General features: G+C 40.0%; 1 protein-coding gene across 2 annotated transcripts in view; it reads right to left on the bottom strand.

The window, feature by feature from the left end:
* PUSL1 (pseudouridine synthase like 1) overlaps positions 1-15,096 on the bottom strand; it is an 873,916-nt gene that overhangs the window by 202,986 nt on the left and 655,834 nt on the right. For both annotated transcript variants that reach the window (XM_044063203.1, XM_044063204.1), the window contains exon 6: positions 410-464. In XM_044063203.1, coding sequence (XP_043919138.1) covers positions 410-464 — 55 coding nt within the window. The remainder of the gene's footprint in view (positions 1-409; positions 465-15,096) is intronic.

Below are 15,096 nucleotides of genomic sequence, written 5' to 3'. Positions count from 1 at the left end.
AACAGGCAGGACTTAAATGACCTATGTAATGTTTGAATGAAAAAGACTGGGTAGATTATACGTGATGTAAAATCTTTGTAACTGGGAGTGTGTCAGTATGGTTTGTGATGTAAAATGCTTGCAACTAGGACTGTGTCGGTGTGGTTTGTTTTCATTTATATAAATGTATGATTGCTTATGTCATAAGTGATGGTTTAATAAATATGTTTCTTGTTTAAAAAAAGGGGCAGGAACTGAATGATTTATGCAAGTTGCTTAGGTTACATGGTATATAGCAATATGTATGAAGTATAATGTTTGTAAATGTGAACTTGTTAATGCAGTTTGATTATTTTTATATAAATGTAAATGTGCCTATATGTGGTAATTTAATAACGGTGTTAAAATTAATAGAATAGTATGAACTTACCTGTTTGTACAAAAAAGATCTGCTCTTGAATACCAGCTCCCAAAACTGCAAATTCCTAAGGCAACAAAAACAGAGTGACATTGATTAAAGACCTAATATTTAACCTTCATGATGCAACAGCTAAAGCTTATATTCACATATTCTCTTCTCTAATAACAACCACTATAAACTATTCAGTTTGGAAGTTTATTTTTTTCTGGAACAGAGTCATTCATGCAGAAAAAGGTCAGGTTTCTCTATTAGTACATGTCAAAAACGGGTTATTTTTATGAATTACAGGATTATGCCATCCCTAGTATTTGTATCAGATGCAGTAATTGGCAGGCCATGGGAAAAAAAGATTACTGACAGGAAGTTAGCATTTCACATAACCATTCTTTGGTTCTACGTTCTCTGACTCCCACTGTAGCTATTCCAGAAATGACCTCATATTACACATGGCCAATGACAATTTTCTGACTATATTTATTAAGTATATTATATGGAATATTTATACTGACACAGATGGAAGGCATTCTGCGTGCCTGAAAAATGAAAAACATTTGCTTGTATACATTCACTTTTCATGGGCTCTCTGCTAATGATTCTGATGCTACTTTGTAATTTATGGGAAAACTCCGCATTCTGATTTTGATACAGACATCTCTGTTGCTCTCAAAGATCACACAGGCAAGACTTCAAGACTTCTTATACAATCTGAAACAGATATGTATCTACTATGCTTGAAATGTGCAGGATATAACCTTCTTGTATATTTGGAATATGCTCTTTCCCAAGAAAACCTCTGTACGTCCTCAAATCACTGTATTCTAAAAATAAGTTTTCAACTCTGCAAACATTCAACAGTACTTTTAATTAATCAAATATGACATACTACTAAAACTAGAAATCCCCATCTCCATGGCAACATAAAAGCACAAAGCAGTTAACTAGTTAAAGGTATATAAGGGGTATAAAGCTGATAAGATGCTTCCTGCTTTTCAGCTCAAAGCCTTAGCCGTTCTGTTACACTGTATCCATATATTAAACACATTGTTCACATGTGACCCACATACATGGTCAGGAAAGTTCAAAAGGCACTCATTTTACACAGAACACAGAAACAGAGATTCTGAAGGCAAATAAAGAACATTTCACCAATCTGTTCCACCCATTCATATTCTATATGAATAACCTTTGTGTTTACATAGTGTACAAGAACAAAGGGGGCATTCACAACTGTGGGCAGTATAGAGGTTATCAAACTCCTGTCACATTCCATGAAAGTTCTGGAAAGGGTGACTGATTAATGAATACAAAGAGTAGTACTTAGGATGGGAGATGAGTCATTTAGATTCAGATCAGAATGCATCACAACTGACCAGATGCATGCTGTGAGTCAGATGGTGGAAAAGAAGCTGGAGATGAATGAAGAGTCCAAGAGGACATTCACAGATTTGAAAAAAGAATGAATATGGCAAAGTTTCAAGAAAGCTGATTTGGACAGCCCTGAAATGGCTTCATTTCCCATAAATTTTGGTAGAATTACTGCAGGCTACGTACAAGGACCCAATGACATAAGTACAAACACTGTTCAGATTCACACAGGGATTCTCAGTGGGAGTGGGTGTGCATCAGGATTCAGCTCTGAGCTCACTGCGGTTCATTCTGGTGATGGAGTACATCAGAAAATAGGTCAGAGGGGACAAATCAATGAAGCATATATATCTAGATAGATGTATGACCTATCCTTCTTCATTCCTGCAACCTCAACCATGTGGACCCAAGCAGTCCTAATATCCTGTTCTGTCTGTCCCAATATGTGTATTCAGGTCATCCATTATCAACACCAACTCATGTTGTCTTGCTTTATATAGCAGGCCCTACAACTGCTTCCTGAATGCACTCTTTTTCTCACTATCACAACCCTACTGTGGGGCATACGCTGAGATTACTGATACGGACTTATCATTACAGTGGAGTCTGACTGCCATTAGTCTAATTCTTATGACATCCCTCAATGTCTTCTGAAGCCTCTCCCTTATCACAGTTCCCACATCATGTGTAGCCTGTCTTCCTCTTGAGTAGTATATTCTAGATCTTAAGCCAAGTGGCTTTGCTGCACTGCTCTTCCATTTTATCTACTGGATACATGGACTGTCCAGTCTCCTCCTTACCATCAGGTCATTCACTTCCAAGCTGCATCCTGTCAGTAAACCAACATGGACTGCATAGATTCTTATTTTATGTTTAGCTGGCTAACTGGTTTTACATCCAGCTTTCACTCAAAAGATGAAAAGCCACTAAGGGTGAATGATACACAAAAACAATCACTTTTTTTTAAAAGGAATAAAATGCTCTTAAGGTTAAAAACATATAAAGCAAATACATAAGCATTCATGTCACCTTGAAGTCTCATTTTTGTTCATAGTTAGGTACTAGGCTATTGGCCCTGGGGCCTATATAAGCCTAGCCAATGGTACCCTGGCTTTTGTCACCCAAGAAAATTATTTTCCTGTTGTCACTGTCGAGCAGAGCCACAGAAGTGATCCCCGGGGTGAATTTCCTATCTCCCATCCAATCATCAAGATTTTTCTTGAAGAGTACTAATGAGGAGCTTTGTTTGATATAGAAAGGTACTTTGTTACAGAGTATGGGAAGTCTCTGGGACAGGAATCTATCCCACCGGCATGTTCTGTTTATTGTGGTAACAAGGTTTAGGTCCCTAGAGCGTGTAGCTCGGTGGGATTGGGATTTCTTTAAGTGGAGCATGTCCATCAGCTCTGGGTTTGACATAGCTTTGTATGTTAGGCAGAGATCACCTCTGAGTACGCGATATGCGATGGAGTAAAGCTGGAGTTTTTTAGATGGTCTGCGTAGGGCATCTGTTTGAGGCCGGTAATCCTCTTGTGAGGTATTTCTGCGGCCTTTCTAGTTGTTGTAGATGTCTTGTGAGGTACATACTAAAAGGGACACTGTACTCTACAATGGGTCTAATGAGTGATGAGTAGAGGGGAACAATGACCTCTTTTTTCCTGGATGAGAAACCTTTTGTGATGAGGTGTGCCACGTAAAAGGATTTCCTGATTACTGTGGCAATGTGATTATGAAAGGAGAGACTACTGTCCACCTGTGTCCCAAGGTCTCATCACAATTTTGGTGTTAAGTAGACTACCGCCTATGTGGTAGTTCATGGATACAGAGTTTTTACCAAAGGGGATGACAATGTACTTTTTGGCATTGAGCTTGAGGCCATGTCTTTCACATCAGGGATCTGTCACAGTGAGGCCCTTTTGTAGGATGTCCACATCATTAGGAGTTTCAATTATGGCTCCTAGTTTGCAGTCATCTGCGAACTTCATTAGCCAAAGACCTTCTGTGTTAGCCTGTACTTCAGAGACGTATATTCCAAACAGAAGAGGACCTAGGACTGAACCCTGTGGTACTCCACTTGTCACTGGTCTGAAGTCTGATTTGGAGTCTGCTACTTTCACAATGTCGGTTCTGTCAGTCAACCGGTTGACAACCCATCTTGTGACATAGGGATTTATACCTAGTTTAATGAGTTTATCAATAATTCCAGAGTGGGGGATGGTGTTGGATGCCTTAGCGAGATCTAGATAGGCTGTGTAAACCACCTTACCCTCATCTACAGATTTGGTGACTGCTTCAGAGAAGTCTATCAGGTGTAGGAGACATGATTTGCCTTTTACACACCCAAACTAGGTGGGGTCCTGAGTTTAGAGATTACCAATGTCTTTGTTTATAAGTTCCATGACAATACATTCCATGGCCTTGCAGACCAGGCTTGTCAAGCTAATGGGGCGGTAGATCCCAGGGTCTGTGGTGGCTCCCCCTTTGTGGAGTGGGATAACCGTCGCTGTGCGCCATTCAGTGGGCACAAAGTCTGACGTGAGGCTATGACTGAACATGGTACTTTGGTGGGGAGCCAGTTCGTTCTATAGTTCATGTAGAACGCAGCCTAGGATGTTGTCAGGTCCCATCAGACCTCTCAACCAGTCGGGGACAAATTTCAACAGAATCAGGAACAAGTCAAGAAAAAATCAGGGACACTTAAAATATTAGTGCTACTAACTTGAAATATTGACAGAATCAGAGCATATGAATTAATACACATTTTCTGAAGTAAAAGAAATCTATAACTCTTAATTATTGTCATTATTTATTAAGTGTAATTCACCACCTTTCCTCCAAAAGTCACTAGTTTTAGGAAGGATTAAGAGGGACAGAGCTAAAATTTGAGTCAAAATCAGGGACGTCCCTGAAAATCCGGGACAGTTGAGAGGTATGGGTCCCATGGATGCTGTGCTCCTGGCTTTGGAGAGTGTGGTTTTCACCTGTGCAGCCATGATTACAGGAACTTTGCATTCTTCCGGTATAGAGATGGGCCCTTTAGGAGGTGAGAGGGGGGTAAAGTTAGCACTGAACCTATCTGTCAGGATGTTGGCAATATCAGTTGGTTCTGTATATTTAGTGCCATTGTGCTGTAACTCAGAACAGATCTGAGTGTTGCCATTGAGATTTTTGACATAGCCATACGATGCTTTGTGGTTGTCTTTAGTTCAGTGGCAATTTTGTTTTTGTAACTAGCTCTGGAGGATTTTATGAGGGATCTCATCTTCTTACTGAGGCTGACCAGGGAGTTTCTCCAATCATGGGATTTTACTCTCTTTTGCAATAGTTTCTTTCTTCTGTTGTAGAGTTTATTTATGGCAGGGGACACCAGATTGGCTTCCTTTTTTTAGAGGATAGCATCTTGGTTCTGTTAGGGATAGCATGATGCATGCACTCGTGTAAGTGCTTATAAAGTGCATTTGTTTAGGATTCAGCAGTCGTACCTCTACTGTCTGTCTGCATGGGTGTGGTGAAGCTTGCCTCTTCTGTCTTAAGAAGCGTGAAGTTGGCTTTGGAGAAAGTTTTTAATCGTGGTATCCCTAAAGGGGGGTGGGGGCGGGATATGGATGTCTAGGGTGATTAGCTTGTGGTCGGATCTGACCAACAAGGAAGTGACCTCTGGTGTGGAACACCGATCGCCCATGTTAGTAATCACCATGTCTGGGATATTGCTACCCCTGGTGGGGGTGTGGATAAGTTGATCCAAGGCACTGGAATTTATGAAATCCAGAAAATGTTGAGCAAAAGAGTTGGTACATGAGTAGTTTTAAAACAACAAAAATATCCAGCATGGTAGAGAAACCTGCATTTAATACAGATGGGTTTTGATCTCAATGACCTTTATCAATGTAACAATTTTTTATATTAGCAGAACTGCTAATACAGTAACACCATATTTTAAATTGACCAATTAAAACCAGAACATACTAGTCACCTAGCCCAAATTTAAAGGTATATACAATACACATGTAAACATCAAAAATAAGAAATATATACTTAAAAAATATATATTAAATACGTATACATACAAAACATAAACATCCCTTGACAACACTAGAAAATGTATTCTTCTAATATAAAAAAATTATATAAAAATATTCTGCTAATAAAAAAAAATTGACTGCACAGATGTCGATGTTCTCCATTTTAAGGAATGCCTCGAATGAGTGCATTTTGAGGTTAAGACTTTTAGCATTGAGTAGCATTTGTTATGAATAACTACATAACAGTTAATAAAGAAATAATCAGTAATAACTATACAACAGATGTTAAATAAGAATACATTAAGTATACATATAACTTAAAATTAGTATATTACAATAAGGAAAAATAAATGAAGTGGCAACCTAAAAGGTTTTTATGTATTAAGAACATTTTATTCCTTTTAAACAAAAGTGATGCGATTTAAACTTGAGCCACTTGGATAGTTAGTTTTGTGTCACATGACTTAGGGGAAGGCATTTTAAGAAGTTGATTGTTTTAAAAAGTTGTTGCCTGATGAAGTTCGAGTAAATGTTTTTTCGGATGAAAGGTCTTACAATTAAATTTTGGAGTGTTAAACTACTTCCTTAATTCCTAGGTTAATTTTTTCACTCAATGGAGCTATTTCAGGTAACCCAAACTGGGCACTTGCCGGACAGCAGGCTATTTATTTATTTTTTTCACACACCTTTATTGAATTATCACTTGTGACACAGGCAAAATTTACATGCATATAAAAGTAATCAAACTATGTTAACATAAACACTATTCTTCACATACATTGCTATATATCATATAACCCAACCAATGTTACATAAATTATTCTATTCCTATCTTTTTTTTTTAAAACAAGAAACATCTTTAATAAACCATCACTTACTACACAGGCAATCATACATTTATATAAATGAAAACAAAAATCATACTGACACAATCCTAGTTGCAAGCATTTTACATCACAAAACATACTGACACATTGCCACTTGCAAATATTATACATCAGTTACAATGTTCCCAATCTTTCTCACTCAAACATTACATAGCTCATTTGTCCTGCAGCCTTTTACACCTCTTACCACCCTTGTATAGGTCAGCAGCTTATTGATCCAGGGCTGATGGGCTTTATGGTGGGCACGCACTGGCCAAAAGAGGTACATATACTCATCCCACTGTTATGATGGATCCCTGGTGTAGTTCAGAATTGGCCAGGTCCCTAAATGCACTTATCACCATCAACCATGCTCATTTGGTGACATTACTCAATATGACCAAATCACTTAATACCATATTTTATTTTATATATATATATATATATATATATATATATATATATATGGGTCCACTACTGAAGATCGAAATTACACTATTTCGAAATCCAGTAGTAGATGCCCACTAACGCGAAAGTGCACTTCACCAAAAGTGCACTTTCGTGAACTCCACTAGAACGAATGGCCAATGTCCTACACTGTGGTGCGGTAGTCATGGACCTTAGGGTTAGGGCTTGGGTTAAGGATAGTGTCATGGACCTTAGGGTTAGGGCTTGGGTTAAGGATAGTGGATAGCCCTACTAGCTATCCACTATCCTTAACCCAAGACCTAACCCTAAGGTCCGTAATCATTCACTCAAGTGGTGTTTGCGAAAGTGCACATTCGCATTAGTGGGCATTTACTACTGGATTTCGATCTCCGGTAGTAGACCCATATTATATATATATATATATATATATATATATATATATATGTATATATATATATATATATATATATATATATATATAAAATATGTGTGTAATGTGTGTGTGTGTGTGTGTGTGTATAAATATATTTATATATCTATTTATACATATATATGTGTGTGTGTGTGTGTGTGTGTGTGTGTGTGTATAAATATATATATATATATATATATATATATATATATAAATATATATATATATATATATATATGTGTGTGTGTGTGTGTGTGTATTTATTTATCTAATTACACATTGTTGACTCAGTCAGTCCCATTAGGCAAATTACCTCTTTTCAGGAGAAACCCAAAATGGTACTAATACTAGTCAGACACACTGACGTCCCACTCACCAGGCTGAACAAGGAGAGGGTCACAGTAAGCTGCCTATCGGGCGCTAGAATCCGCCACATAACACAAGCACTCGGGTCACTCCACAGCAAGTACAAATATGACACAGTCATTGTCCATGCTGGTGTGAACGACCTGAGACGTACCTCCCTGGACTACATGAAAAGAGACATAGAGGAGCTTGATTATGTAGCCCAGGCAGGTATGACCCTGACCCTGAGCAGCATCCTTCCTTCACCAAGAATGATGCCACAACATAGAGACAAGATGATCAGCTTTAACAATTGACTTAATTTCTGGTGTCATTCAAAGGGGATCCAGTGTCTGTCTGCCTGGGATGACATGCTTGACAAGCCACGCTGCTTCGCAAGGGACAGCTTGCACCTGTCACCCCTGGGATTCCGGATATTGGCTAAGGCTCTTGCCAACCCCATAGTGCCTTTTTTAGGCAAGGCTCAAATTCTAAACCTACCACCCTGAAAAATGGGAAGAAACTAAGGGTAATGCTGCTTAATGCCAGATGTGTAAATCTCAAAATGCACGCACTCGAGGCCCTTCTCAGTATGGAGAACATCAATGTCTGTGCTGTGACTGAAACCTGGTTCAAGGCTCCTGAGAGGACCCCGGCACTATCAGGTTTTACCTCATATCATGCGTTCCGGCCCCAAAACCCAGACCACACCACAAAAGGAGGGGGTGTATCCATATTCATCAAGGATACCCACACCTCCAGGTTGGTGGCAATGCACGAAGCATCGGAAACCATCCAAGTGCAATTAACCATAGGCAAAACTGCTCTACAATTTGTAGCATGCTACAGGCCACCCTCTCAAACTCAGGAACCCCACACAACCTTCCTGAAGACACTGGAGGGTATAAATGTATCTCCAAACACCATTATATTGGGTGACTTCAACTACCCGAATATAGACTGGGAACATTACTCAAGCCCAAACTTTCTAGCCCAAAGGTTCCTGGAGTTCATAAATTCAAATGCCATGGAACAACTAGTCACCGTTCCCACAAGAGGAGAAAATATACTAGATCTCATCATCACAAACATGGGGACAAAATGCTCCACACGGAAGTATATCCTCATTGGTGAGATCAGATCATAAACTAATCTCACTGGATATCCACATCCGCCCCACCCCAAACAAAAAGACCACAGTGAAGAACTTCTCTAAATCAAACTTCACACTACTCAAGACTGGTGTGGTATCCTTCAAGGCCCCGAGGCAGTGGAAACCACAACCCAAGCTGCGGAAGCCCTTACAAATGCCTTCTCTGAACACCTCCAGGACTGCATGGATCAGGCAATCCCTAATAAAACCAAGACTCTTTCCACCAAGGGCAAACGTCCAGTCTGGTGGACCCCAGCCATAAACAAACTTTACAATAAGAGGAGAAAGCTGTTACATGATAGAGCAAAATCCATAAAAGAGAAGACACCTTTGATCATTATTAGTAAAAAATACGAGCACTCATAAAATCATCCAAGGCCAACTTTGAGAGAACAATTGCCATAGATTCAAAAGACAATCATAAGGCCTTCTTCAGCTATGTTAGAAACCTGGGTGGAAACTCCCAGATATGCTCAGAATTAGTCCAAAATGATACAAAATCACTGAACCCACAGACATTGCCAACATACTGGCAGACAGGTTCAGTGCAAACTTCACCCCCCTCTCCCCCCCAAAAGGAGAGATAACTATCCCAGCGGAGTGTAGCCTCCCAGACATCTCAAATGCGCAGGTGAAAGCTGCTCTCTCTAAAGCTAAAAACACAGCATCAATGGGACCGGATGGTGTCCCCGGCTGTGTGTTACACGAACTCAATGAAGAACTAAACCCGCACATAAGGCAGCTGTTTAATCTTAGCCTTACCACAGGATACGTGCCCAAGGAGTGGCGTATGGCAACTGTGGTCCCACTCCACAAAGGCGGTGCCTCTACGGACCCTGGTAATTACCGCCCCATAAGCTTAACAAGCCTGGTCTGCAAAGCTATGGAGAGGATCATAATGGAACTCATAAACAAAGACATAGGGGACTTGCAGACATTGGACCCGACCCAGTTTGGCTTTGTCAAGGGCAGATCATGCCTTTTGAACTTGGTCAACTTCTTCGAAACAGTCACCAAGGCCATTGATGAGGGAAAGGCAGTCCATACAGCCTACCTTGACCTTGGCAAAAGCTTTCGACACAATACCCCACTCGGGTATTATAGAGAAACTTACCAGCTTAAATGTAAACCCATATGTCACAAGATGGGTTGCAAACTGGCTAAAGGACAGAACCCACAGGGTTAGAATAGCTGGCGCCATGTCAGACTCCAAGCCGGTCACAAGTGGTGTCCCACAGGGCTCAGTTCTTGGCCCCCTGTTGTTCGGCATCTACTTCTCAGAAGTACAGGCTAACATAGGAGGACTATGGCTGACAAAGTTTGCAGATGACTGCAAACTGGGAGCCATAGTGGAAAGTACATCGGACACAGATATCCTTCAGAGGGGTCTCACGGAAACTGATAGCTGGTGCCAGAGCCATGGCCTGAAGTTAAATGCCAAAAAATGTATAGTCATATCCTTCGGGAAAAACAAGGTAACCCCAAGCTACCATACAGGTGGCAATCCACTAAGCACAGAAGAGGTTATCAGGGACCTGGGGACCCAGGTTGACAGTGGCCTTTCTTTTGACACTCACATTGCTAAAGTGGTTAGAAAAACCTTCTACATTGCCCACCTGATCATGAAGGGATTCACATCCAGATCAAGTGAGGTTATTGTTCCCCTGTACTCTTCACTTATCAGACCAATGATCGAGTACAATGCCCCATTCGGGATGTATCTCACCCGACACCTGCAGCAATTGGAGAGACCCCAAAAGTTCCTCACCAAAAGGATAAAGGGACTCCAAAATCTGTCACATGCTGCCAAATTGAAGAAACTCCAGCTCTATTCAGTCACATACCGTCTGCTCAGAGGTGACCTGTGCCTGACATACAAGGCCATGTCCAACCCGGAATTAATGGGCATGCTCCACCTCAAAAAATCCAAATCTACCAGATCCACTAGAGCAAGTGACTTAAACTTTAGCACGGATATAAATAGGACATGCTGGAGGGATAGATTTGTCACCCAGAGACTCCCTATGTTGTGGAATAAAATCCCGGTCCATGTGAGGCAGAGCACCTCGCTGGCTCTGTTCAAGAGAAATCTTGACCGGTGGATGGGAGATCATAGGTTTACCCTGGGAATCATCTCTGTGTCACTGCTGGACAGAGGCACAACAAACTAATGGGCACAGTATTTTTTAACATAAGGGGTGGCATAAGCCACAAAAAACTCTGGGCTAGGCTTATAAATGCCTTAGGGCAGATAGCCTAGTATAAACCTATAAACCTATGAACTACATGGGGAAATTTGGCAAGGGCTTCAGGGAACTTCCGTGACCTGTCAATGTAGTCAGTGGGACCCATTTTGGAGGGACACTTCTGTTTCCATTCCAGGCACAGAGGCAGCCTGGAGGAAACAAGGAAGCAGATGAACAGAGAAAGATATAATGGAGTGGTGAGAGAAATGTAAAAGAAAGCAAATATCAAGATCAGAGAATGAGTGCAGGATTCTGAGAAAAAGTTTCAAAGAAACCTGTTTAATGGATGTATTATTATAACCATCCAGTTGGTAGGGTTCCAGGATGATTTACCTAAAGAAAAGGTGGTGCAGAGTAAGCCAGAAAATTAAGATGTTTCTTGGAAGGACATTATAGAGAAAATATAAAAGGAGGACGCAGAGAAAATCCTGCAAAATAGTGGTAAGATGGAAAAGAAAACTGATGAGCCTGGTCTGCAAGACTATGGAGTGTATCATCATGGAACTTAAAAACAATGACATTGGTAATTTCCAAACTCTGGACCCTACCCAGTTCGGGTTCGTAAAAGGCAGATCATGTCTCCTAAACCTGACAGACTTCTTTGAAGCAGTCACCAAAGCCGTAGATGAGGGTAAGGTGGTACACACAGCCTATCTAGATCTCGCCAAAGCTTTTGACACCATCCCCCACTCTGGAATTATAGACAAACTCACTAAACTAGGTATAAATCCCTATGTCACAAGATGGGTTGCCAACTGGCTCACTGACAGAACCCAACCTGTGAAAGTAGCAGACTAAATCCAACTTCAGACCAGTGACAAGTGGAGTACCACAAGGTTCAGTCCTAGGTCCTCTCCTGTTTGGTATCTATCTCCTGGTTTGGTATCTATTTCTCTGAAATACAGGCTAACAAAGAAGGTCTTTGGCTAACAAAGTTTGCAGATGAATGCAAACTAGGAGCCATAATCAAAACTCCTAACGATGTGGACATCCTACAAAAGGGCCTCACTGTGACAGATCCCTGGGGTCAAAGCCATGGCCTCAAGCTCAATGCCAAAAAGTGCATTGTCATCCCTTTTGGTAAACACTCTGTACCCATGAAGTACCACATAGGCGGTAGTCTACTTAACACCGAAAGTGTGATAAGAGACCTTGGGACACAGGTGGACAGTAGACTCTCCTTTGATAATCACATCGCCACAGTAGTCAGGAAGTCCTTCTATGTGGCACACTTCATCACAAAAGGTTTCTCATCCAGGAAAAAGGTCATTGTTCCCCTCTACTCATCACTCATTAGAGCCCTTATAGAGTACAATGCCCCTTTTGGTATGTACCTCACAAGACATTTACAACAACTGGAAAGGCCACAGAAATACCTCACAAAAAAGGATTACTGGCCTCAAACAGATGCCCTACGCAGACCGTCTCAAAAAACTCCAGCTTTACTCCGTCGCATATCGCCTACTCAGAGGCGATCTCTGCCTAACATACAAAGCTATGTCAAACCCAGAGCTGTTGGACATGCTCCACTTAAAGAAATCCAAATCCCTCCGAGCTACACGCTCTACGGACCTAAACCTTGTCACCACAATAAACAGAACATGCCGGAGGGATAGATTCCTGTCCCAGAGACTTCCCATACTCTGGAATAAACTACTTATCTATATCAAACCAAGCTCCTCATTAGCACTCTTCAAGAAAAATCTTGATGATTGGATGGGAAATAGGAAATTCACTCTGGGGAACACCTCTGTGGCTCTGCTCGTCAGGGGCAGAGGAAAATAATTTTCTTGGGTGGCAAAAGCCATGGTACCTTTTTGGCTAGGCCCTAGGACCGACCTATGAACCTATGCAGAGAAAGCAAAAGAAGGCAAATGTGGAGTAGCAGAAAAGGAGAAGAAAATGAAACCCAGAAAAGGGTATGAAGTAAAGAAGACAAAGAGATGGACATTTATGAAGTGTGAGGCAATTTATCATCTCTTTTGCGTGTAAAAGCACATGAAGTAAAAACATTTATTCTTATTAACAAAGAGACATTTTGTGACATTATATTTGAGACTGTTTTTGTTGGATAATATGAGAAAGAGAAAGACTGTAACCCATGGAATCTTTATGTGATAAAAGCATTTATCAGGGAAACACAAAAGAAAATTCAGGTATAATTTTGAATGGTGGTAGAAAGAGAGACTTTGAAGGGACATTTGAAAATGTTATGTAAAGTAATACTGGACATTACAAAAATTTATGACAAAAGTGGTTTATGTCGCTGGGATTGTAATATTGTGTTAGAAAGAGACAATTATACAGATACCATGCATAATAAATGCAGAGGGGAATGGGGGTGTAGTAAAATGCTAGGGACAACCAGAAACATTTTTTTGTGTGTAATAAGTTACTCTTACAAAAGACAATGTTATATTTAATGCAAAAAACATGTTAATTGAAATGTTATAAATGCAACAAAACTGGACATTTATGGATGCTAAAATGAAAATAAGAGTAAAGGAAAAGAAAGAGAAGAAAATGCGCAAGGAGAGGACATTTTACAAGCAGTGGAAATGGAAGAAAATTACATGAGAAAAAAGCAATAATGAGAACACAGAAGGTGGTCCTATAATAATGAAGACGACACAAACTGGGAGGTAATGAAAGGAAAACAAGAAATCTATTGATAAAAGGGTAAACGTCAGAAAAAGAAAATGCAAAGGGGTCAGTACAAATGAAAAAAGAAAGGAAATGTGTGAAAAAGAAATTATACAACTATTCATTGGAGGGTACAGGGTTGGAGTCCCCTTTGGGAAGGAAATTGGTTAAGCTTAGAATTGCCTATTAAAAGGGTCTATATCACCTTGTTGAATGATGAAAAGAGCGAATGCTCTTTCATCGATCCGACAAAGTCGAAACCCTTAAAGAGCAAAGACACGGACCATCGATTTTTTTCCCAAGGAAAAGTAATCAGTGGGCCATCTTTGGGACTTTGCTATTTCCTCCACTATGGTGCTATCTCAGAGTTGGTATATTTAAGTAGTGGAGGGGACACCCCCCTACACACATTGGGGGGTGGTGTAGGCGAAGCCCCTCACTTCATTTTGTGTTTAAACTTTTTTTTTTTTTTTTTTGCAGAGCAGCGATTTTTTTCCCTGGGAAAAAAAACACTGCTCCGTATCTTCGCTTTTTAGTGGTTTCGACTTTATTGGATCAATAAAAGAGCATTTGCTTATTTCATTGTTCAATAAGGTAATATAGACCCTATTAAAAAGTTAGGCTAGTAGTTAGCTTTGAACTTATGAAACCATGAATCTAAGGAAAGGGGAAAATGAAAATTTTAGAGGGCTTTCTGTAAATGTGAATAGTATTAAGAATATAGTAAGAAGAATAGGAATTCTGGAGTTACATTAAAAGGCACAAGATTTCTAACAAATGAAGTAAGATTACAAACACATGAATGATGGGGAGGAAACATAATCTGGAATTTAGGAAATGAGAGATGTTCTGGCATAGTCGTATTCTGTAGAAATACCATAAAGATATTACATGTAGCATTACCAAAAATGGGGAGATTAACCATTGTAGATTTAAAATGGAACGAACAAGTATATAGAATTGTAACTTTATATGCTTTTACTAACTGTAAAGCAAAGGAAAGCTTATTTCATCAGATTTTAAATTATGCAGTAATAAATACGAATAGTATAATAACAGCAGACGTTAATTGTGAGGCAAGCATAAAATAAAGGAAATAATACAGTAGAGAGCTGATTATCCAAACTAAATGGGACCTAGGGTAGTTCGGATAATCAAACTGTTCAGATAACCAATCATATAGATGACGGTCTGCTCAATATGCCCCTTGTTTTA

Source organism: Protopterus annectens, chromosome 2.part1 (assembly GCF_019279795.1).
Source record: "Protopterus annectens isolate FY-2018-M chromosome 2.part1, PAN1.0, whole genome shotgun sequence".
In the NCBI taxonomy this organism is placed as follows: Eukaryota; Metazoa; Chordata; order Ceratodontiformes; family Protopteridae; genus Protopterus; species Protopterus annectens.
The sequence above is the reverse complement of the archived record's forward strand: the minus strand, read 5'-3'. Positions and strand labels throughout refer to the sequence as shown.